Source organism: Peromyscus californicus, unplaced genomic scaffold, assembly GCF_007827085.1.
Source record: "Peromyscus californicus insignis strain IS unplaced genomic scaffold, ASM782708v3 Scaffold_23__1_contigs__length_62951481, whole genome shotgun sequence".
NCBI classification, from domain to species: domain Eukaryota; kingdom Metazoa; phylum Chordata; class Mammalia; order Rodentia; family Cricetidae; genus Peromyscus; species Peromyscus californicus.
In genome coordinates, this window is record NW_026294534.1 from 61,847,840 (window position 1) to 61,872,614 (window position 24,775).

Here is a 24,775-nt window from a genome sequence, read left to right on the forward strand (position 1 = left end):
CACTCCTCCTTTTTTTATCTTCCTTTCTTTCCTGGCTGTCCTGGAACTCCCTGTGTAGACCAGGCTGTCCTGGAACTCCCTGTGTAGACCAGGCTAGCGGGCTCTGCTTCCCTAGTATGGAGATTTAAGGCACACGCCACCACGTTGGACTTTTTTTTAAAACTGATTTTTAAAAAGCTTCATAGCAGCCGGGCGGTGGTGGCATACGCCTTTAATCCCAGCACTCGGGAGGCAGAGGCAGGCGGATCTCTGTGAGTTCGAGGCCAGCCTGGGCTACCAAGTGAGTTCCAGGAGAGGAGCAAAGCTACACAGAGAAACCCTGTCTCGAAAAACCAAAAAAAAAAAAAAAGCTTCATAGCCTGGAATGATTGTGCACACTTTTAATCCCAGCACTCTGGAGGCAGAGGGAGGTGGATCTCTGTGAATTCGAGGTCAGCCTGGTCTACAGAGCGAGATCCAGTCCAGCCAGGGATGTTACACAGAGAAACCCAGTCTCGAAAAACCAATAAATTAATAAACAAACAAGTAAGATTCCTTTTATTTTTTAGTATGTGTCTGTATTCGTGTGGGTTTGTGCACCTGACTACAGTGTCCTCGGAGTCCAGAGGAGGGGCCAGACCCTTTGAACCTGAAGTTACAGCGGTCATTTGCAGGCTGAGCAAAGTGCTTGGAGCTGGGCTTGGGTCCCAGCAAGAGCAGCACTCACTCCGAACCAATTAACTAACCTTCTTAGCTCCTGATTTGTTTGTTTTTTTTGTTTTTTTTTTTTTTTTTTTGGTTTTACGAGACAGGGTTTCTCTGTGTAGCTTTGCGCCTTTCCTGGAACTCGCTTTGGAGACCAGGCTGGCCTCGAACTCACAGAGATCCGCCTGGCTCTGCCTCCCGAGTGCTGGGATTAAAGGCGTGCACCACCACCGCCCGGCCCTGATTTGTTTTGATTGGTGGGAGGTTGGTTGTTTTTTTTTTTTTTTTTTTTTTTTTTTTTTTTGGTTTTTCGAGACAGGGTTTCTCTGTGTAGCTTTGCGCCTTTCCTGGAACTCGCTTTGGAGACCAGGCTGGCCTCGAACTCACAGAGATCCGCCTGGCTCTGCCTCCCGAGTGCTGGGATTAAAGGCGTGCGCCACCACCGCCCGGCTTGGGAGGTTGTTTTTTATTTTTTGTTTTTTGAGACAGGGTTTCTTGGTGTAGCCCTGGCTGTCCTGGAACTTGATCTGTAGACCAGGCTGTGAAAGACTCTGGCCAGCTTGAGTGCAGTGAGCATGGGCTCTGGCAGACCTTGCCCTTCTCCCCGAATCCTCTGACTTCTTAAAAACCATTAGATTACATTCCTAAAGCTAGCCACCAAGGTCTGTTCCCTTATCTGGCCATTTCCTCCTCCTGAGGCTGACTGCCAATGTCCAGCTATCAAAGGCCCCCTTTGGCTCACCTAATTAGCATCCCCAATTAAAATTAAACACCTCATCCTATCGTGGGGTTTCCCCCTTTACCTTTATAAACTGTCATTTGCCTATGCACCACATCTGTCTCCCTTCTATCCAGAGGCAGTCCTTGGTCCTTCTGGAACCAACACCCCTTCCCCGTCTCCCTTTCCCCCTCCCCTTCTCCCTCATCACCGTCTCCTCCTAGCCCATTCTATCACAGACCTCCCCTTCGTCTCCTCTCAAAAACTACATCCGTAAAGCCGGGCGGTGGTGGCGCACGCCTTTAATCCCAGCACTCGGGAGGCAGAGCCAGGCGGATCTCTGTGAGTTCAAGGCCAGCCTGGGCTACCAAGTGAGTTCCAGGAAAGGCGCAAAGCTACACAGAGAAACCCTGTCTCGAAAAACCAAAAAAATAAAAAAAAAAATAAAAAAAAAAAAACTACATCCGCAAGGTCATTTGCTGCTGTTCTCTGCCTGAGTCGGAAGCAGCCACTTTAACTTTTCTTCCCTGCTTAATAAAGAATCTCTCTATGAAAACAGGTGTTTGGGTGTTATCTAATTCGGGGTCCAGGAGGAAGCCCCCACTGTGGGTGGGGGATTTCCTTCAGACTGGCCTCAGACTCACAGAGGTCTGCCTGCCTCTGCCTCCCGAGTGCTGGGATTAAAGGGTGTGACAGTACACCCGGCTCGTTTTTTGTTTTTTATTGCATTTATTTGTGTGTGTGTGTGTGTGTGTGTGTGTGTGTGTGTGTGTGTGTGTGTGTAGGACAGAGGACAACTTGCTGGAGTCAGTACTCTCCTTCTATCATGTGGGCCTCAGGGGATCTAACTCAGGTAATCTGGCTTCACAGGAAAGGCCTTAACATACTCAGTGGTCTTGTTGGCCTATTTGTTTTTAGATGGGGTCTGAACTTCGTTCTACGTTATGTGACCAAGGATGACCTTGAAGTTCTGGTCCTCCTGCCTCAAGTGACAGACGTGTGTACTGGGTCAGTTTTCTCATTGCTGGGGACGAAGCTTAGATGTGCACAGACAAGCCTTGTACTGTGTGAGTGACCTCCCCAGCTCACTCCACCACCACCCCAATTCAGAACCGGCCTGGACACCTGGCTGCCTTCCCTAAGGCACTCTTCTCACTAGCCATCAGGTGTGGTAGATCACATGGTTGTCTACTCACTTGGAGAGCTGAGGCAGGAGGATGTTTTAAGTCCAAGCTGGTCAAAGGGCCTGAGTTCCAACCCCGGCACAACCATGATGGAAGGAAAGAACCAACTCCTGCAAGCTGACCTCTGACCTCTACAGCACTCAAACATACATTATGCACAGACACAATACTAGTTAGAAATGTTTACAAAGGGGGTGTCGCATGGGCTTGGTGGCTCACCTCTTTAAGTCCTGTACTAGCAAGACAGAGCAGGCCCGTTTTTGTGCATTTGGAGCTAGCCTGGTCTTCATGACATCCAGGCCCGTCAGGGACACATTATGAGGCAATGGCTCACAACATAAATCTTAAAACACAAATTCCAAACAGCTCAAACAACAATGGGAAAATTTTGGCTCATGAAATAGAAAATGCTAGAGCAAGCCAATACACAAGGTGATGTAGTGTTGCACACCTGTAATCCAGCATTTGGGAGGCTGAGGCTGGAGGTTTGTGAATTTGAGACCAGCACAAGCTGGTGGTCCCAGGTTCTATAAGGAGACCCTGTTTTGTTTCACAAAAAACAAAAGCCATCATCACATGCAACAACCTTGGCTTCAGACATAGCTTGATTAAGAACTCAGTGTGGGGCTGGAGAGATGGATAAGAGGTTAAGAGCACTGACTGCTCTTCCAGAGGTCCTGAGTTCAATTCCCAGCAACCACATGGTGGCTCACAACCACCTGTAGTGAGATCTGGTGCCCTCTTCTGGCCTGCAGTCACATATGCTGTATACATAGTAAATAAATAAATCTTTAAAAAAAAAAGAACTCAGTGTGGACCTCGGGACCCTACGGCATTTCCCAGGTAGCTTGGAGGGAGGGCTCCTGAGTGTGATGGACACGACTGGGGGTACATGCCCATGGGCAAGAAGTCCACACAGTTGACTGTGTTGCCTCTGTGGGTGATCCTGTCATTGTTTATGAATCCAGGTGGATGTCTGTGTGAGGCAATTCACAGTGACTTTGGTCCTCTGGAGTCAGACTGTCCCATTGAGAGAGGGTGGGCATCTCTGCTTCCCACTGCTGGAGCTACAGACATGCAATGCCTGGCCTTTTTGTGAGTATGTGATTCAGACTCATGTCATCATGCTCTAGGCACAGCTACTTTGTTCTCTGAGCCATCTGGGTCTCATATGGTCTGGTGTAGTCTGGTCCAGTGTGCTGGAGTTTTAGGTTAGTGTTGACACAAGCTAAAGTCACCTGAGAGAAGGAAACTTCAACTGAGAAGACGCCTCCATAAGACCAGGCTGTAGGCAAGCCTGTAGGGCATTTTTTAAATTAGTGATTGATGGGGGAAGGTCCAGCCCATTGTGAGTGATGTCATCCCTAGGCTGGTGGTCTTGGGTTCTATAAGAAAGCAGGCTGATGGGCAGCAGTGGCACACGCCTTTAATCTCAGCACTCGGGAGGCAGAGCCAGGCAGATCTCTGTGAGTTCAAGGCCAGCCTGGTCTACAGAGCGAGATCCAGGACAGGCACAAAAACTACACAGAGAAACCCTGTCTCGAAAAATAAAAAAAAAAAAAAGCAAGCAAGTTGCTTCTCCGTGGTCTCTGCATCAGCTCCAGTCTCCAGGTTCCTGGTCTGGTCTGACCCGGACCGGTCTGGTGTACTGTCTTTTTCAGACATGATTTCACTATGTAGTTCTGGCTAGCCTGGAAATCTCAATGAATAGTAGGCTGCCCTCTAACTCAGAAATCCTCCTCCTTTGCATCCCGAGTGCTGGAATTAAAGGCTTAGGACTCTACTCCAGGCCTCTCGGGCCTATTTATTTCTTAAAACCTCCCTATCCCCTCCTGGCTCAAGGTCTGGACTATGGAAGCCCTGAGAATCTTTCTAGAACCTGGTGGCCTCTCCTGGGTCCCTTTGGGCTTCACAACCAGGCTTCATCTTGCTCATGTGCAGCCGGTGCTCCTTGATTCTGTTTCAGTGTCTAGACCTGAGTGGCCTAGGGCAGTTAGCCAACCCCCTGCCTCCTGCCCCAGTGATGTCCCAGGCACCAAGCTGGGGGAGGGCAGAGCCAGGAAGGGCAGGGCAGAAGATCACAGAAGGTCTGGGAGACCCTGCCAGTGCCATCCAAGGCTGGGGCAACCTTCCTCCCTCCTGCTCCAGGACACAGTGTCACTGGTAGACCATGAGGCTTGGTGGAAAGGGAGGGCTGAGCCTAGGCACCTTTTTTAAAATCTTGTTTTTACATTGACTTACGTCAGTGGTTCTCAACCTTCCTAGTGCTGCGACTCTTAATACTTTGCTCATGTTGTGCTGACCCCCACCATAAAATGATTTTCATTGCTACTTCATATCTGTAATTTTGCTGTTATGAATCGTAATGTAAATATCCATGTTTTCTGATATCTTAGGTGACCCCTGGGAAAGGGTCATTGTCTCTTTGCACCATGTGTGTTTCCTCTGGGAACTGAACTCAGAGTGGCAAGCACCTTTGCCCACTGGATGAGCCATCTCGCCTGCCCTAGGGGATGACCCCCTTTAGAAACTAAAAGTTGTGTGTGTGCACTATTCATATAGGTGCATGTGTGTGAGTTCCAGGGTATACTTCCCTGTCCCTTCGAAAAAGCCGTGAGGACATTAGGTGTCCCCTTTGAGGCAGGGACTCTGAAGGTGAGGCGCAGTTTTCTAGGCTAGATTAACAGCCAGCGAGCCTCCGCCAGAGCTGGGGTTAATGGTATGTGCAGGGCACAGGCTTGTTGCCAGAGCGCTGGGGGCTGGGCCATCATGGTGTCCTCTGAGCCATCTCTCAGCTCAGGACACGTGAAGGAGGAAGGCTGCAACCAGAGCCCTGCTTCCCCCACTGAATTGTTTTTACATATTTTATGTCTGTCTACTTGTGCGATGGTGTCAATACAGTCAAGAAGCGGGTGGTGTCGTGTGTCACAGCCCCGGAGGCCGAGAAGGGGGTGGGGTCTGTGAAAGGGGGTGGGGTCGAGTATCTTCTCCATCACCTTCCATCTTCTGCCACTAAGCCCCAGCCATCCTGTCTCCACCTCACCGGCACCCTGACCACATCCGGCTTTTTATATGGGTGCTGGAGATTCGAACTCAGACCCTAATGCTTGCACAGCAGGCTCTCTTACCACTGAACCTTTTCCCTCCCTCTCCCCACTTACGTATTTATTCATTCAGCTTGTGAGTGCTGTGTGTGCGCCGGCGCCTGCGTGAGGAGGTCAGTGGACAACCTGCAGGCGGCTGGTTCTTTCCTTCCACCATAGAACTCAGGTCGACAAGACGGGCAGCGAGTGCCCTTACGCCTGAGCCATTTTGGGTGGCCTCCTGTTTACTTTTTTAAGCAGTGTCTTTTTTTGTCTCAGGCTGGCCTAGAACACCTGGTCACCATAGGCAACTCACTCTCACTTCCACTGGCACCGGCCACGGTGGCACAGCTGTGGACTCCTATCAGACTCACACCCCCTGGAGCAGCTCCTGGGCTTGCCCTTGGTGGCATCCCCTGTGGCTCCTTCTCAGGTCACATCCCCACCTTCCACCTGGCCCTGCTCCTCTTGTAATCCGTATCTACGACGTGCACCCCAAAATCAGTGTAGGCATAAAGGAGGCCTTTGGAGAGGCTGGGTGTGGATACCCCAGGCTCGGGAGGCTCTGGGGGCAGGGGGCTGCCCAGCGCTCTCCCGGAGCCGTGGACTTTATTGATGCAGCAGCCCCAGGAAGGGTTATGTGCAGGGAACCCGAAACTGCGGGGATCTCTGTGGAGGCTGGAGAGCCTTCTGCACGCTACCGCGGCCAGCCGTCGGGGGTCAAGCGGCGCAGGGAGGCTGCGGGACGCAGTGGCTCCGCCAGGGGCCTGGCGAGGAGCAGGGGGTAGGGGAAGGGCCTGGGGAAGTCGCCAGAGGCCCCAGTGGTGGGGGACAGACGCTCGGACTTGATGCTGACCGGGGGCGTCGGAGGGGTGGCCACTCGGCTGGGGGGACCTTCCTCACACAGGCTGCGGGCGCTGCTGGAGAGAGGGGCAAGGAAGGTCAGAGAGACCTACAGGTAGATAAGAAATCTTACCGGTCATGGGGTTCTGTGGGTCCCCTCTAAGTCTCCCGACGGCCAGGGGGCGCCCAACTCACCCTGGCCTGGCCGGGTCCACCGCGTCCCTCGCCGGGGGCCAGGGCGAGGGCTGCAGGGGGAGCGGAGCGGCGTCTCCGGGGCTGCAATCTGCCGGGAGAGGCTGGCTGAGTCGGGCTCCTGTCCGAATCCCGGCCCTCCCCACGCCCGGGCTCAGGGCTGGGACGAGGGACCCCACCGGGCAGGTAAGTCAGACAGGGTGGGCGCACCTGCGGAACCTGGTGGCAGGAAGGCAAAGCTACCCAGAGCGGAGCCCGGGGCGGCGCCGGGGCTCTGCAGGCCGCTGTACAGGCTCCTCTGTCGGGACAGCAAAAAGGGAACACTGTGGCCAGGGTGTGACCACCCGCCTCCTCCCTTCCTCTCTCCCCCTCCTTTCCTTCCTCCTCCTCTTCCTCCTCCATCCTCTCCCATTGCCCCCTCTCACCGAGGTGCCCAGTCCCCCTCGGGCCCCAACCAGGCCCGCTGGCAGATCTGGCCTCCGCCCATCAGTCGCCAGGTACAGGGGTGGGGGCGTCTTGCCTGCGAGGTGGCTCGGAGAGAAGATGGGGTGTCCCAGGCCTGGGGGAGGGGAGACCCGGGGAGAGAGGGAAGGTTAGTGTCACCAGCGAGACCAGAGCCCAGGATCCACCCCCCACACCCCGACCCTGGCTGCTCCTAGCGCTCACCTGGGGGTCGAAAGTGGGGCGGGCGGCTGTGGACAGACGGGGCCTCCCCCAGCCCGCCAGGGTCGCAGCCGGGCGGGGCGAGTGGGACCCGGTATGACAGTTCTGAGACCGACATCGCAGGGGTCACCGGCTGCGGACAGAGATGTGGGAGAATGAGGCGGAGGGCCTGCGTGCCCCAGACGTCCCTGGGGGCGCTCTCCACTCAGGCTTAGATCCAAGGCTGGGGTTGCCGGGTGGGCTCCATCAGCCTGGTTCGGGGTCCAGGCCTTTCTCTGCGAACCATGGGGTGTCGGATCATCCGAGGAATTGTGGCCGGAAGATTTGTTTGTTGAACTCTTACGTGTCTTTCAAAGACCTAGTTATAACCCACATTCCACAGGGACTGATTGCTCATCCACCCAGGACGAGACCAGCTGTCCCGCCCGGCCCTTTCTACTACTCTCTGGGTTTCAACCTCAAAATCTGTATTGGAAATGTGTTTAGGGGTCGGAGGGATTCGGAGAAGGAACATGGAAGTTCTCTTACATAGATCCGAGGCAGGGGCGAGGCCGAGCCTCTGTCGCCTCCCAGCGTCCTCAGCAGTTTCTCTTCAGGCCCCTCTGGCCCCTCCTCCACCTCCAGCTCAGGCCCATCCAGGCCCACGCCCCTCCTCTTCAGTGTCTGTGGGAACAGCAGATGCCAGGGTGGGCGGGCCCTCGGATCTTAACCGACTCCTGGAACTTGGTTCTAGGGTACCTGAGAGAGGAGACCTTCCCGGCCAGTCTGCCTAGAGGGATACGCGACAGGTGTGGCCTGTTCCAAGGGGACCCCAGGGACTGAAACCACAACAAGTTCCCCGAGCTCAGGAGCTACCGAGGTCATGTAGCGCGGCTGGAATGCTCCCGGGGCCTGCAGGTGGCTTCAGGTACCTGCAGGATATCCGCGTTGGTACGGCTCTCATGCGGTTCGCTGTACTCGGTGTATTTGAGCAGCACCCGGTCCATGTCGCTGCTCGCATACTGGAAGAGGCGCTGCGCGCTGTTGAAGATAATCAGCGCGATGTCGCAGTCACAAAGCACGCTCAGCTCATAAGCCTTCTTCATCAGCCCGAACTTGCGCTTGGTGAATGTCACCTGCGCCACAGAGGCGAGATGGAGTTGGGGGCGGGGGTGAGAGACGAAGTTGGGGGGGTAGGATGAGGGCGTTAAAGGAGGGTGTCCCTAAGAGATTGCAGAGCGAGCTTCTCTGATTCAGTTTCCATCTGAAACTTTGGAAACTTCGCTGCGTGTCTGCAACTCCACCCAAGTGTCCAATTCTTTTCCGAGATTGGGCCCCGGAAGCAGAACCTACACTTTCTGTCTCAGTCTCCCCAAACTGGCCCCAGGACTCAGACTTCTCTTGAAGACCATTTGGCCTTGGCCTTGCTGTGTCTCTGCCCAGAATGCTACTTCCTCCAATGGCAACGCAACCTGCGGACTCACCTGCCTGTTCCTTTGGTCTAGAATGCGTGAGATCTGGATTTTTTTCCTCCCCATCACGCCTGGCTATTCTGAGTGACGGTTCTGTAGGAGAGGGCAGAGGGGGAGAGTGAATGGAGCAAGGCCAACAGTACCAGCCTCTGTCCTGCCTGCTTCCTGTCCCCGACCGACAACGAGGAGGCATGAGGACAAGGAGAGGGCAGGCAGGCCACTTAACCCAGACAGTCCCTACTGGGCACCAGCTGATGCACTGCATGCTCAATAAATGCAATGCAACATGGAGATCCATGCACCTCCACATCCCTGCACCCAGGAAGCGGAAGCAGGAGGAAGCTGGGTTCCAGGCCAGCCTCAGCTTTGGATGGAGGACAGCCTGGAGTACATCACTTACTCAAATGGGAAGGATCACTTGGGTGCACTCTGGGCAGTGGACGCAGACATGGAGGCTGTTTGCCACTGGGGGCAGGTGGAGGATGAGTGGAGACAAGTTTCCTCTGTCCACCACACTGGCCCTACCCTTGGGTAGGCAGCAGGTGTCTCTGCCAGCTGGGCCACCTCATCCACCCTGTTTTTTGTTGGTTTTTGTTTTTTGTTTTGTTTTGTTGAGACAGGATCTCTCCATGTAGCCCTGGCTGTCTGGAAATGTAATGTAAATTAGGCTGGCCCCAAACTCACAGAGATCCGCCTGCTTCTGCTTCCCGAGCACTGGGCTTAAAGTCATGTGCCACCACACCCAGCTCTTTTCTTTAATTTAGTGAATTCTGAATAAAATTCACTATGTTAAAGTGCATGATTAAATGGCATTTGGTGTGTTTTCCTGTACTCATTACCTTAGTCTAATTCCAGAATATTCCATGGTCATCAAGGCAGCAGTTGCTCCTGCTCCCTGCCCCCCTCCCCGTTCCCTCTGCTTCCTGGCTCCGTGGGGTTGGTTCCCTGTTCTGGACATCTCCACACATGGGGTCACACACCATCTGGGCCTGGGGCTCCTCACATTTTCATTATGGGACTTGGAAGGAGAGTGTTCTGAGACATGGTTTTGCCAAGTAGTCCAGGCTGGCCCAGAACTCAAAATCCCCCTGCCTCAGCCTCCAAGGTACCAGCAGAAAAGGTGTGGTCCCCACATCCCCCTCAGGGAAAATGCTCTGCTGTGTTTTTGCTGCATGGGCTTGAGGAAAAGTCACCCTGGCAGACCTGGGGACTCCACCAAAGGGTTCACATGGGGACTTGGACAGCTCCTGGCTTCCATGGTAGAGAGCCTGGGAGAGTCTCCCTAGTGGGGCTTCCAGAAGTTCTAGACTAGTCTGGGCTATGGTGAGAACTTAAACAAATAAACTTAAATAAAGAGGCAGGAGGACTGCTGGAGTCTAGGAGCTCTAGGCTAGTCTGGGCTTCATTGCAGGATTGTCTCAAAAGAGGGAGGCGAGGGAGACAGCTCAGCTGGTAAAGGGCTTGCCGTGTGAGTGTGAGGACTCAAGAACACAGGCCTGCAGCCCTTGCACTGGGAGGCAGAGCCAGGCAGATGCTCCGCTCCAGGCCAGTCAGTCTGCCCAAAGCAGCAAGCTCTGCCGACGTTAGTGAATGTCTCCCAAAGAGGGGTCTCAGGAGGAGGGGCTAGAGCACCGGTTTCACAAGAATGAAGACCTGGGTTTGAATCCCAGGACCCACATGAAGTCTGGGTGCCCATGTCTAACCCCAGTGCTGAGAATGGGGGGCACAGGAGGAGTCCCGGGGCTTGGTGGTCATGAGCAAGGTTCAGTGAGAGACCCTGTCTGAAAAGAATAATGTGGGAAGTGAGATCAGGGCACCTAGTACCCTCTGCACACACACACACACACACACACACACACACACACACACACACACACAGATAGACACAGTACACATATACACACACATACACACACAGTACACATATACATACACACACAGTACACATATACACACACATACACCCACAGTACACATACACACACACACACAGATACACACAGTACACATATACACACACAGTACACATACACACACATACAGATACACACAGTACACACAGTACACACAGTACACACACACACACACACACACACACACACACACACACACACAGGAAAGAAGAGAGCTAGGGGTCTAGGGCACTACATCCTGCCTACAAGCCTGGGCTCCCAAAGACCCTGACCAGGGGGCTGAAGGCTGGGCCTGGGACACATGACTTAGAGACAGAGAAGTAACTGGCCATTCTCAGATGATCTGATCTGAGCCTTTTTTTTCTCTTTCTTTCTTTTTTTTTTTTTTTTTTCTTTTTAGGAGACAGGGTCTCTATAGGCCAGGCTGGCCTCAAACTCACTGTAGCGAAAGCAGGCCACTGTGTTGGGGATCTAGAACCCTTTCACAATACAAAGGTATCTGTTTCCCACAGGGAGGCCGAGACAGACACAGGGGCCCTCACCCCGTTGGGGACAGTCCCCTCTGCAGACTAGGGGGCCTACAACCGCTCTTGCCTCACAAGTGGCTGAGGCTTCCAGTCAGTGGTCACCTTAGGGTCACACGGGCCTGCATCCATCTCCCCGTGGGGATGCCTCTCCCTCAGCCTCTACCTGCTATCTTGAGAGTTGAGTGGGTGACAGGTAGACAGAGCATGACCAGTGCCACCCTTGGCTGGCTCCTAAGAACATGAGCTGGAGGCCTCAAAGGGTGGTTCACACCTGTGATCCTAGCACTCCAGAGGCCGAGGCAGCAGGATTACTGAGAGTTCTGGGCTAGCCTGGGCTGCAGGGCGAGTTGCTGCCTCAACAAAACAAATGAAATATTGTGTTTCTGAGCTGAGATCACTCCCGCCAGTGATACTAGCACTCCGGAGGCTGAGGCAGGGGGTTTCTTGAGCTTTGGAGCTCCCAGCCAGTCAGACCTACAAGGCCTACATAGTGGGGCTCTGTCTGAAAAAAACAAAACAAAAAGATATGGTGGCACACACCTTCCATCTCAGCACCGAAAAAGTAGAGGCGGAAGATTAGGAGTTCAAGGCCAGCCTCAACTAAACAATAAATTTGAGGCTAACCTGGGCTACATGAGACTCTGTTTCCCTCCCATAAAAAGAAAAAGAAGTCCAGATCCACTGAACAATCCAAGTTGCTCCCTAATCCCCAACTTGAGGCCTGATTGTGGCTCCCCATTTTCCTAGGAGTCCTGCATATCCAACAGTGTGGAATACTTCGGCTAGCATAGGTGAGATGCTGTGGGCTAGCCTCCACCCTCTCGAAGCTGGGTCTGAGTCAAATCCAAGAAAAAGATCCAAGAACAGCAGGCCCTGCTCCAGCTTCTCTTACTAAATTTAACCCCCTCGCTAATTTTACCCTTAGCTGGAGTCAGGCCTTTCCCAGGGCTGGGATGTGTGGTCAGAGCCCAGGCAGGTCCCTGGAGGCTGAAAGGGGGCACTGGACCGGAGGTTCCCCTGGCCAAGATGACTCCGGAATGCCCCCACCCCCAGGTCCCGTGACAGCCAGGCCAGGCTTGGACCTGAGTCACTGGGTTCTAGAAGACCTGAGGGTAGCTCCCTCTGCCCTTGAGATGTGAGGCAGGGACAATGGTGGGGGAGGGCTGGAGGTGGGGTGCAGGGAGAAGGGCTGTGGGGGCTTTCTCTGAACAGACCTGAGGGCAGACAGGGAAGCAAGTTCCTAGCAGAGGGAACAGTGGCTGCAGGGTTCTGCAGTGGGAGGGGCCGGAGCCTGGAGCAGGGCTAGGGCCTCTGCCTCCAGCACACAGGTGACTTTGAGAGAGTTGTGGAGAAACAGGCTTTTTATTTTCATTTCTTGAGACAGGATGTCATAGCCTAGGCTATCCTAGAACTCATTCTGTAGACCAGGCTGTTCTCACAGAGCTCTGCCTGCCTCTGCCTCCTCAGTGCTGGGATTAAAGGCGTGTGCCACCACACCCAGTTTGCTCTGCAATTCTTCTGTAGCTGAGGATGCCCTTAAACTCTTCCTGAGAGTTTTGTATGCTGCTGGGGATGGAACCCAGATCTCCACAGGTGCTAGGCAAGTGTTCCACCTAGAGAGGCACAAGTCCCAACCCAACTGTACCTGGCTGGGTGTATTTACTTGTTTTCTCTGTGATAAAAACGTTGTAAATGAATTTATTATTTCATGTGTATGTGCTTTTCTGCACGAATGTCTGTGCATGTAGGGCTGCATGCCTAGTGTCCAGGAAGGCCAGATGTTACAGACAGCTGTAAACAGCCACGTAGGTGCTGGGAATTGAACCCAAGTCCTCTAGAAGAGCAGCCAGTGCTCTTAACCTGAGAAATCTCTTCAACCCCCTAATTTAATTTTTTGTTTGTTTGTTTGTTTTTGTCTTTTGAGACAGGGTTTCTTTGTAGCTTTGGAGCCTTTCCTGGAACTCACTCTGTAACCCAGGCTGGCTTTGAACTCATAGAGATCCGACTGCCTCGGCCTACCCAGTGCTGGGATTAAAAGCGTGTGCCAGCCGGGTGGTGGTGCTCCAGAGTGCTGGGATGACATTCAGACTCTCATGGGGAGCAGATGGTTGGGGTCAGGGTGTAAGCAGCTAAGGGGGGTGGGCAGGAGGCTAGGGCTCTGCCCAGTCATGGGGGCCTGATTGAAATTCCAGCACCCACATAAAGAACCAAGTGTGCACCCCATCTTCCCTGGGGAGGTTGAGGTGGGGCCTACTGGCCAATCTGAATCTGAGCTCCAGGGTTAGTGAAAGACCTTGTCTCAAATAAGGTGGAGCCAGGCCTTTAATTCCAGCCTTGGGAAGTAGAGGCTGGTAGATATCTGTGAGTTCAGACTGGCCAGGGCCACATAGTGAGATGTATAGTGACTGAGGGAGACACCCCATGTTGACCTCTGGCCTTCATACAACACACAAGAAAGAAAGATGAGACACCCCCCTAGCTCCCCTCCCCCAGCTTCCCTGCACACTTCCTCTTAGACCTCCCCAGCGGACACCCTGCCCAGAAATACACGAGAGAATGCAAATCTCCACTCACTCAGCACGGGCTGGAGACCTGTGCGGCCCAGGTGTGAAGGGCCAAGAGGAGTGCGGAGGCGGCCGCCTGCGCTGGGCAGACCTATCTGTACTTCCATGCAAATTACCCAGCCACAGACTGACCCGAGTGCCTCTGCTCCAGATGTCGGGGTGATCGGAATGTGGGGAGGAAGGGGCGTAAGGAGGCAGCTGAGAACAGTGTTGTCTATCCAGCCAGGAAGGGAGTATTCAGCAGGGCATAGTGATGCATATCTGTCATCCAGGACTGGCAAGGTAGAGGACAGAGGATTAGGAGGCCAAGGTCATCCAAGGCTACATAGGTACTTGGAGGCCAGCCTGGGCTACATGAGACCCTGCCTCAAAAATAAACAAATAGCCGGGCGGTGGTGGCGCACGCCTTTAATCCCAGCACTCGGGAGGCAGAGGCAGGTGGATCTCTGTGAGTTCGAGGCCAGCCTGGGCTACCAAGTGAGTCCCAGGAAAGGCGCAAAACTACACAGAGAAACCCTGTCTCAAAAAAACCAAAAAAACCAAAAAAAAAAAAAAAAGCCTAAAATGCCCACACTGGCTCATGGCCATCACAGGGACTGTGTCCACCCAGGGCAGAGTAGTGTGAAAGGGAGAGGCGGGCTGGGTCCTGGAGGAAGAAGTACTGTGCACAGTGAGAAGAGGGTCTGTAGCCGTGCTGAGGAGGACTGATGGGGACACTGGGGGCTGGAATGTGGGTGACACACATGGCCTGGGTGGTCCAAGAGCCAGAGTCTCAGGTCTGAGCACAGGGTTGCTGCGGAAATCACAGCATCTATGACAGGCAGGAGGACTGTTTCCAGTGGAACCAGTGCAAAGATCCCGAAGGGAGGCAAGGGGGTAGGCCCGCTGCTGTCCTGCAGAGTCAGGAGACCTGAGGTCGTCCAGCGGATGGACCAGCTCACTCAGTGCTGAACCTGAGGCACTGAGACAGACCGTAGGATCCAACAGTGGAAGGACAGAACCCACTCCAGAAAACTGTCTTCTGAACGCCACACACTGCTTGAGGCATGCACACACACACACACACACACACACACACACACACACACACACACGGATAAATTAACAATTGTTAATTTTTTGTTTTAAAGGCAGGGTCTCATTATGTAGCCCTGACTCTCTTGGAACTCATTACGTAAACCAGGCTGGCCAGGACTGAGGTCTACCTGCCTCTGCCTCCTTCCCGATGGGATTAAAGGGGTGTGGCACCACACCTGGCTATGAATGTAATTTTTTATTAGCGCCCCCCCATCTCTCTCAGACCTTCTGTCTGGTGGGATTTGTGGTTAGAAAGTCAATCAACAGGCTGGGCGGTGTTGGCGCACGCCTTTAATCCCAGCACTGGGGATGCAGAGGCAGGCGGATCTTTGTGAGTTCGAGGCCAGCCTGGGCTACAGAGCGAGACCCAGGACAGGCAGGGCTACACAGAGAAACCGTCTCGAAAAAAGAAAAAAGAAAAAAAAGAAGAAAGGCAATCAACAAACTCTCCTGAAGGTCTTACAAGCCACAAACTATCACCTCCCTAGGTTGGTGACGCCTCTGGGTCCCTAGGTGATTGAAACGAGGGTGACTAGGAGGGATCCCACCTTCCAGTAACCTTTAGCCTCTTACCCAAATGAGGCCTCGGTTCCCCCTCTCCCCCCCATAAATGAAAACTGGTTAGAAACACTCCTCCCACCCGGGGCTTTCAATTTGTCTTTCCTTCCCAGAAGCCAACTTTGGACCTCAGGATGTTGAGTGCCAGGCCACGTCCAGCCTCCTGCTTGTTCCCCACGATGGGCCACCGGGCTGCACAGGGACCCACAGCCCAGCGCGAGCAGAGAAAGCAGAAGTGAGAGGCAGGTGGGAGCCAGGCCCGCGGGACACGCGGCCTCACGCAACCCGGGCTGCGGTTTCATCACCTGCTCCCAGGACTCCTCATTACGAAGACAGGAAGCGCCCCCTGGAAAACCAGGACCCCTCCCCGCCCTCTCCTGGGGGACGAGCCGCTGAGAGCGACCCCAGCTGCCCATCTCCCCGCAGCTGCCGCCGGCGACACGCCCCTCCGCACTGGGCGGGGCCTGAAGGGCAGGGGGCGGGGCCTCGCCCCCCTCAGCTCGGGCCGAGCACCTGCGGGCTGAGCAGGTGTGTGTGACCAGCGCCCCGCAGTAGCTGCAGCGTCACCACGAAAACCGGGTCAGTCTGGACCGCCCGGGGGTGCCTGGCTGCCTAGTCCTTTCAGATGGCTTCGGGGTCACCTCTCCTCAGCCTCTGGGCAGGGGACAGACCAGTATAAAGGTCCCAAGTAGTCCCATGCTGGGTGCTGGGTGGCTGGGGGAGCTGGAGAAACAGACATTCATCAGATGGACAGAATGGGGAGAGACTACCTCGGACCACGGGAATATAACAACGGATCCCCAAAACACTCCGGGATCCCTGCCTACAATAGTCTTCAAAGGATCTGGCCTAGTGTAACACTTGTTACTCCAGAGTTCAGGAGGTGAGGCAGGAAAATTGCTTTCAGTTTGAAGCCAACTTGAGTAAATAGTGAGTTTCTGGGTAGCCTGGGCTACAGTGAAATCCCATCTCACAAAACAAAAACATAGAGATACCCCTAAATCCACACAGCTCTCCAAACATTAACCCCAACATGAGACCGGCTACGGAATCTCCAAGTACGCAGATGCACGCAGCTTCAGATGCACGCAGCTTCCACCACCCAGACTGCCACAGACCCAGACAGTCCCCTCAGACATTTAGGGAGACCCCTAAACACTCACACATCGTCCCTCAATAGCTCTGACATATGCAGACCTCTAGATCCACACTGGACCCTATGACATGCACGCATCCCTAGATACAGGTGGTCCTGTATCTAGGTCCCTGCCCCAGCTTCCCTACTGAGGTGGGTGCTCAGCATTTAGCATGAGGCTCTGAGAGATCTGAGGGGGTGGGGCAAATCTCATTTCCAGAATTCTAGGAAGGTCCCCGGTGTTCCTGTGTCCATGGGTCCCTCTGGTGTCTCTGAGGGAACCGAGGCTCAGTTGGGAACCTCTGATCTGTTCAAGGTGGGGGTCACAGATGGTGAATTCAGTGGGACCAACACTGTGTCAGGAGCCATAGTGGCCACTGGCTGGTTGTCCAGAGCTGGGTCAAGGGCCAACGAGTGCTATTCCAAGTTGCTTTCTTCCTTTTGGGCTGAAGATATGTTGACATACAGGGCTTGGTGTGTGCTAGGCCAGCCCACTCCTTGTCCTGGGTCCCCTTTTAAGGACCTCATGGCACACAACACAAACCTGAGGCCACAGACAGCTTGTGGCCAACAATGTGAGACCCTGCTCTGTAAGACATTCTCATCCAGTTGAAGTCTGGATTCCATCCCCACCACCCCATGGAAACAGGCATAGTACACACCTGTAATACCAGCACAAAGATGTTCAAGGACACTTCAACTACATGAGTTCAAGGCCAGCCTGGACTACGTGAGACCCTATATTAAAACAAAACAAACCACACTTGGTGGTACATGGCCTTATTCCTGGCACTGTGAAGCAGAGGCAGGCAGATCTCTGAGTTCAAGACCAGCCTGGTCTACATAGTGAATTCCAGGCTAGCCAAGGCTACATAGTGAGACCCTGTCTCAGAACAACAGCAACAACAAAATTGAAAAAAAAACCAAAAATCCTGCACATAAAATAAAAATCAGATTGAACAAAGAGAGACAGAGAGGGGGACTTGGGGGAGAGATGTGGCTGAGAAGGCGCAATAGGTCAGATGTTTAAGCATGTGGACCTGGCTTTGATCCACAGACCCCATACACAAGCCAGGCAGAGCCTAAGGACTTGATGGTTGGTCAGTCTTGCCAAATGGCAAGTTCCAGGTTTAGTGAGAGACTGTCTCAAAAGGTGAGAGGGCGCCCATAGGTGTGATCACCCACCTGGTAATGGCCACTGCTCCAGGAGCAGGGACAGACCCATGCTCTGAGCCTGATCCTGCTGCCCCATGTCAGGGGTACCCAAGGCCTCCAGACATGTCCCTCGAGCCTCCACAGTGGCTACAGGGACAGCCCAAGATTTCCCTCTTTGTTCCACAGAAAGATCTTCCCTCAGGGAATTGGTCCCCAGAGGCCCAGGCCTCCCTGTTTGGGAAATTAACACATCTGTCAGCACTGGGCGGAAGGGACTCTGCCCACGGCTTCAAAAGCCCCAAGACTACTAGCTGGAAACCTGAGATGAGGTGTGGAGACATCCTGTGTCCTGCTTTGTGTGCCCAGAAATGTCAAGGACACCCAGGCAAGGGGTGGACAGACAATAGGCTCCCCTCTGGTCGTCAATGGCAGATCCATAACTGTGCCTGGGAGGTCTGTGTGGAAGGAATGGAAAGAATAGCTTGGTCTGGTAGCTTGTGCCTCTCATCCAGCATTTGGGAGGTAGAGGCAGGACCAGGAGGCTACCTCAGCTGCACAGTGAGTTTGAGGGTGGCCTGGGTTGCATAGGAGCCTATCTAAAAAAGGAAAGAAAAAATGGGACACTTGGGCCAGTGACTGTGAGAGTGGCCATCTGAGGAGGGGCCTTGAGGACGCCATCCAGGTAGCCTGCCTGGTGGACAGGAGAGCCAATGCAAAGGTCCTGAAGAGGGAGGCTGATGCTGATGCTGAAGCCTGTTCCTGACCAAGACACCTGGGTGTCTTCCATCTACCCTTGGGGAACGCCCACGCCCTCAGGGTCGGACAGGGTGAGTGAGGGCTGCGGAAGTGGAGCGCAGGGAGCAGAGCACTATGGGATGCGTTATGCTGATCCAGGGTTCTCTGATTTAGTGGCTGTAGTGGGGAGAGCGGTTTTGTAGGAGGAAACCTGGACGGCACACAGCAGGAAGACCACCAGGGCTGCGGGTTGGGAAAGATGAGACAAGCCTGAGTGCACAGCTGTGGTGACACCAGGCCTTCACCACCATCTCTGCCCCCTTCTTGTCCTCACCCCGACTTGGAGTAAACTAAGACCTAAAGAGGGTGAACAGGGGTGAGTGGCCTCTCCCCAGCCCTTCTACGTGGAAACAGCTCACAGTATCTATTACGATTGAGCGCCTACTGTTTGCCTAAGCCATTGACACACGACCCGCCTCAGAGAAACAGCCCAGCTACTGAGAGACATGGGTCCTCCTAATCAGAGGAAATGGGCTTCCCCTCAGGGCTGGGTGGCAAGACTCCCAGGTTCCCAGTTAGGAGCAGGCTTGGGCAGAAGCGTCCGCCTGCCACACTCCACACTGGGGAGGGGGTCTGCTTTTGTCATCCCAGACTCCGAATCTAGGTCCCAGACTGGGTATGGCAGGACAGATACACATGTCCCTGGCAGAGCCAGATACGATGGCATATGCCTATCATCCTTGCTCTGAGATGCAGAAGGATCAAGAGCTCAAGGTCATCCTTAGCTACACAGCGACTCTGAAGCCAGCCTGTGATACATGAGACTGTCTCAAACAAACAAACAAAAAAAAAACAACAACAACAAACCAGGAAGCCAGTCGGTGGTGGTGGTACACGTCTTTAATCCTAGCACTGGGGAGGCAGAGGCAGGTGAATCCCTGTAAGTTCAAGGCCAGCCTGGTCTATAGAGCGAGTTCCAGAAAAGGCAAAGTTACACAGGGAAACCTTGTCTTGAAAAACCAATAAAACAAAACAAAACTCCTGGAAACCAAGTTTGGGCTCAAGTTGCCTTGCCTTGCCATGGTCACAAAGGCAGACAGAGTTCAGAGAAGGGCAGTACCTTAGTAAAGGTGGGTGGCGGTGGTTAGGTCCTCTCCCATAGCTTCTGTTCTCTAAGGGCCTGGGAGTAGCCTTGAGCCCCACCTTTCTCCAAGGGGGCTGGGTTTCCCCACCTGCCCTTAGGATCCTCTCTTCGAAAAATCCAGCCTCATAAGCTGGGCCTGGTGATGTCTGTCACCCCAGCACTGAGGAGGTGGGAGCAGGGAGATCGGGACTTCAAGGCTGGCCTGGGCAACTTGACACCCTGGCTCAAGACTGTGCTTTCGAGCTGAAGAGAAGCTCAGTGGTTCAGAGTTCTTACTACTGTTGCAGACGACTCAAGTTTGGTTCCCAGTACCCACAGCAAGTGGCTCACAACTTCAGTTCATAGGTACCCTCTCTCTCCCCATACATAATATTTAAAAATAATAAAAAAAAAAGTCGGGCCGGGCGGTGGTGGTGCACGTCTTTAATCCCAGCACTCGGGAGGCAGAGGCAGGCAGATCTCTGTTAGTTCAAAGCCAGCCTGGTCTACAGAGCGAGATCCAGGAAAGGCGCAAAGCTACACAGAGAAACCCTGTCTCGAAAAACCAAAAAAAAAAAAAAAAAAAGTTGGGCGGCAGTGGCACACGCCTCTAATCCCAGCACTCGGGAGGCAGAGCTGGGCTACAGAGCGAGACCCAGGAAAGGCACAAAGCTACACAGAGAAACCCTGTCTCAAAAAAACAAATAATAATAATAATAATAATAATAATCTTTAAAACAATAAAGAGAAAAATCCAAGCCAGCTTTCACATGGCCTCTAGCCTTAAGTATCCCCAAATTCTGTCCCCTTCATGACAAGTTTTGTTTTGTTTTTTTGGTTTTTTTGAGACAGGGTTTCTCTGTTTAACAGTCCCGGCTGTCCTGGAACTCACTCTGTAGCCCAGGCTAGCCTCGAACTCACAGAGATCCACCTGTCTCTGCCTCCTGAGTGCTGGGATTAAAGGCGTGCGCCACCACCGCCTGGCTCAGGACAAGTTTTGTTCTCTCTTTAGCTACAGAGTGGGTGACAGACCCAGCCTGGAGGGAGCAAGCCCACCTTTTCAGGGGCCTCTGCAAACTTAGCAAGCAAACTGAGAACACTGATCCTTCTAAACTGAAGCAGACCCCCCCCCCCACCTCCAGTGCCCGGGATGGAACTTGCACACGTTCACAGGCGATCTCCCCAGATCCTCACTGGTGAATTCTAGTTAAGCATTCTCCCCAACCCCTGTCCACCAAGGGCTCTTTTGAACCTGGGTTTGTTCACAACAGTCAGAATTCCTGTCCCCAGTCCCACAAGGCCATAGTCCTCAACTTTCCCAGTAAGGACTCCAAGGCAAGCAGGTGGAGGCCTAGACTGTGTCTGAACTCTGTCTGCATCTAGGGCTGGGGCTGGGCAGGGTCCTGGAGGCAGGGAGCGGGTCAGGACCATGAAAGGGGCACTGGCTCGGTGTCTGTGAATTGTTCCCGATGCAGTTTCTAAGGAAGACTCATGCCCGAAGGAGAACGGGCAATGGCTGCCAAGTGGTGTGCACCCCAAGAGGGGTGTGCGCCCCAAGAGGGGTGTGCACCCCAAGAGGGGTATCTCAGTTCAGAGACGTAACTTCATCACAGAACCAACCCTCACCAAAACTTCAAACAGTGCCTCAAGCAGGGACACATCTGTGGTCTCACATTTTGGAAACTGAGGTAGGATTGACGAATGCTCAAGGCTAGCCTGGGCTACATACAGAAACCCTATCTCAACCTTTCAAACCCCCTCTACCCAAAAAAAAAGAAATTCACAAACACAGCCATCAATGGGTACACATCTGTGATTGTGACACTTGAGAGACCAAAAATAGATTGCTGTGAGGTCCAGGTTAGCCTGAGCTACAGAGGTGTCTTTCTTTGCCAAAGTCTCACTATATAGCTTTGTCTGGCTTAGGGCTCATTATATAGACCAGGCTGGCCTGGAAAGATCTGCCTGGCTCTGCCTTACTGGGATTAAAGGCATGCACCACCAAACACGGCTACACAGACTTCTAGGCCAACCTGGGCTACAGACAGACCCTTTCTCAAACTACCAAAAGAACCCTCAAACCATGGAGTGTGGTCACACTTGAGATCCCAGCACTGTGCGGCTAGGGAAGGAGGGTTTGAGGCTGGCCCGAGCTACATAGTGAATTCCAGACTAACCTGGACAAAGACCCTGTCTCAAACTCCCTCCTCTCAAGGGGAAGAAGCCTCCAACAGTTGAGTGTGGTCACAGGCTTGTGATCACAACACTCTGGAGACTGAGGTAGGAAGACTGCTGTGAATTTGAGGCTGACCTGGGCTATTATAGTAACTTCCAGACTAGCTTGGGCTAAACCGAGACCCTACTCAGCAAACACTCCAGGCCCCCTATCCCTCAGACACCGCACACACACACTGCCCTCTGCACCCACCGTGCCCGGAGCCGCGCACACCTCTGCAGTCCCGGGAGTAGGTCCCCGCCGGCCGCACCTGCCTGCTAGTCCACGCGTCTACTGAAGCTGCAGCACTGAGCTCCGCTCCCGCCGGGCCGCAGCCGCCTTCCCGCGCAGCCCCGCCCCCGAGAGGTGATTGGATGGAGGTGGGACTCATTTGCATAGGGGCGGATGCTTGGGAGACTCCTGGCTGATCCGAAATAACTCAGACTAGAGAAGCAGGGCTTGGCGGCGGCGCATGTCTGTGAGTTCGAGGCCAGTCTGGTCTACAAAGCGAGTTCCAGGACAGCCAGGGCTATACAAAGAAACCATATCTGGAAAACAAAACAAAACAAAATACCACCACCAACAAAAAACAAAAGAAAGAGGGGGTGGGAGAGATGGCTCAGTGGTTAAGAGAACTGATTGCTCTTTCAGAGGACCAGGGTTCAATTCCCAGCTCCTACACGGCAGCTAACAACTGTCTCTAACTCCAAGATCTGACACCCTCACATAGACATACATGCAGGCAAAACACCAATAAACATAAAATAAAAATAAATAAATTATACAAAAGAAAGGGAAAAAAAGGAAAAAGAAAACAGGGTCGGGTGACCAGTTGAAACCGCTATGATGAACAGAGTTCAATCCCTGGTACTTGAATGGTGGAATCTGACATCCCCACCCTGTGGCCCACATATCTATATAAATAAAGATGATTTAAAAAACAATACAGGGCAAGGATGCATGTAAACAACTGGGTTTCTCCGTGAGGTCACCTCACAGTGACCCTGGCCTTAACTTGGACCTTGTTCAGAACTTTGCCACTGTTAGCCCAGACCACACACTGCTGCCTGTTTTGACGACACAGTCTGTCCTCCCAGCTCCTCCAGATGGAGTATGCTAAGTTTCTGGATCAAGGGCATCCTGGGCAATTCTGAGACTCTGCCTCCAAATAAAGAAATAAATAAATTGGGCCCGGGTACTCAAGAGGCTGAGACAGGAGGATGGTGAGTCTAAGGCCAGTCCAGACGACTTGGTAACACCGTGGCAGAAAATGAATACATGAGTAAATAAGAGGTGTGAGGATGTGATGGAGTGCTTGCCTGGCCTGCAGCAAGTCATCTTCCATCCCCAGCACTGAAAGGACAAACAACGCCAATGTAACCTTAGCATTAACAAGGCAGAGGCGGGATTGCTTCAAGTTCCAGGGCAACCTAGGCTACTGATTGAGACTGTCCAATAAATAAATAAAATAATTCCTTAGAGCCCTGATTCTGCTGGCAAATGGGACCAAGCCAGCCTTTAATGCTGGCTCTCGGCCTCCTGGGATCACCTATGTAGCCCCCCAGCTGTGCCTCCGGCCAGTGTCCTGGACTTCTACTGGACCCTGCTGACCTTGTGACTTTACCCTGTCCTCTTCTGGTCTTCCACCACAGAGGGAAGGTCATTGTGTGGGGCTCCCATCCACCCTCAGCCTGGAGTCCCAGCACCATCCTGCATAGGGCCATGGCCAGAAGAAGACCCAGGCCAGAAGTGCTTGAGGGGAGCGTCAAAGGGAAAAGAATTACAGGATCAGAGGTCAGGGACAAGGCTGGCTGTGGAGTGAAAGCCCAGGACGGCGGGAGTAGTCTTTGTACTCCCCACTCCCCAAATCTTGGGAGGTGGGGCTGGGCCAGTGGGTCAGTGGGTCAGTGGGAGGGCGGACCAGAATTGTGGAGGACAGCAATACCAGGCGCACGGGAGTGCTTCCCGGAAACTGGGACATCGGCAGTGGGTTTTCCAACATGAGGAGTTTGCCCCTGGGTGAAGGACTTTGGGGTGTGGGGCAGGAGCACAGCTCACTGGGTGGCCTCTGCCTTGTTCCACACCTATGTAGCTGGAACCCTGCCTGTCGGTTCAGCACAATTTCCCAGACCCCCGACCGTGTTTCACTCAGGGCTCAGGGCAGTCCTCTTGCCCTAGCCCCTAAGCATTTGGATGACAGCAGTGAACCACTTCCCATAGTTACAAACTTGCTCTTCAGACTCAAAGAAGATTTGCGCTGTGCCCTCGCCCAGTTGCTCACTCCACACTCACAGGTGTCCCCAGGACACACCGAGATCCGCGCCCAGCCTGGGGGCTTCTGCCTGGGCTCCGAGATGAAGAACAAGGCTCCTGTAGGTGAAGGAGCCTGGGGAGCCTCGGCCCCCGGGGCCCCGCTGTTTACCTGGCCACCTCCCCCTGGCTCTGATGCAACCCGCAGGCTCTGGTTACGTGAGGGCGGCAGCTGCAGCAGGGCCCGGCCAGGGCCCAACCTGCCCACACAAAGCCACGCCCCACACCCACAGAGGCTCACCCCACTGCCCTGGACCCCTTCAATCCCATCACCTTCAGTGTCCCTGGAGGGACAGACAAGTTACTACCTCCAGTTATCAGGTGAGGCGGTACATGAGTGGATGGAGCGAGGGACAAGGAGGTCTGAAACCGAAGGCTCTTTGCTTCTTGGATTTTTTGCTCTCTCTCCTGTGAGGAGGCGAAGTTGGCTTCAGATTACTTATGTAATAACAACCCTGAGCCTGGCATGGTGACAAATGCTTTTAGTCCCAATACTCGGGAGGCAGAGGCAGGAGGATCACTCAGTTAGAGGCCAGCCTGGTCTGCAGAGCGAGTTCCAGGACAGCCAGGACTACATAAAGAGACCTTGTATTGGGAACAAAACAAAGGGCTAACCCTACATTTCTGACCCTCCTGCCTCGGTGC

The 24,775-nt window shown here is 53.6% G+C and overlaps 1 protein-coding gene across 3 annotated transcripts; it reads right to left on the reverse strand.

Moving 5' to 3' along the window:
* Window positions 1–6,208: 6,208 nt before the first annotated feature.
* Mef2b (myocyte enhancer factor 2B) lies at window positions 6,209–24,641 on the reverse strand. 3 transcript variants are annotated; one of them, XM_052752674.1, is made up of 9 exons: window positions 24,439–24,641; window positions 8,831–8,911; window positions 8,279–8,482; window positions 7,896–8,030; window positions 7,371–7,500; window positions 7,130–7,263; window positions 6,915–7,002; window positions 6,708–6,795; window positions 6,209–6,589 (listed from the first exon to the last, which is right to left on the reverse strand). In XM_052752674.1, the coding sequence occupies exons 2-9, from the start codon at window positions 8,882–8,884 to the stop codon at window positions 6,367–6,369; spliced, it is 1,056 nt and encodes a 351-aa protein (XP_052608634.1). In that variant the 5' UTR covers window positions 8,885–8,911; window positions 24,439–24,641; the 3' UTR covers window positions 6,209–6,366. The 3 variants fall into 3 exon arrangements, with proteins under 3 accessions (XP_052608634.1, XP_052608633.1, XP_052608635.1); XM_052752673.1 differs by lacking the exon at window positions 24,439–24,641 and having other exon boundaries at window positions 8,831–10,829; XM_052752675.1 differs by lacking the exon at window positions 24,439–24,641 and having other exon boundaries at window positions 6,209–6,586; window positions 8,831–10,828.
* Between the last annotated feature and the right edge of the window lie 134 nt (window positions 24,642–24,775).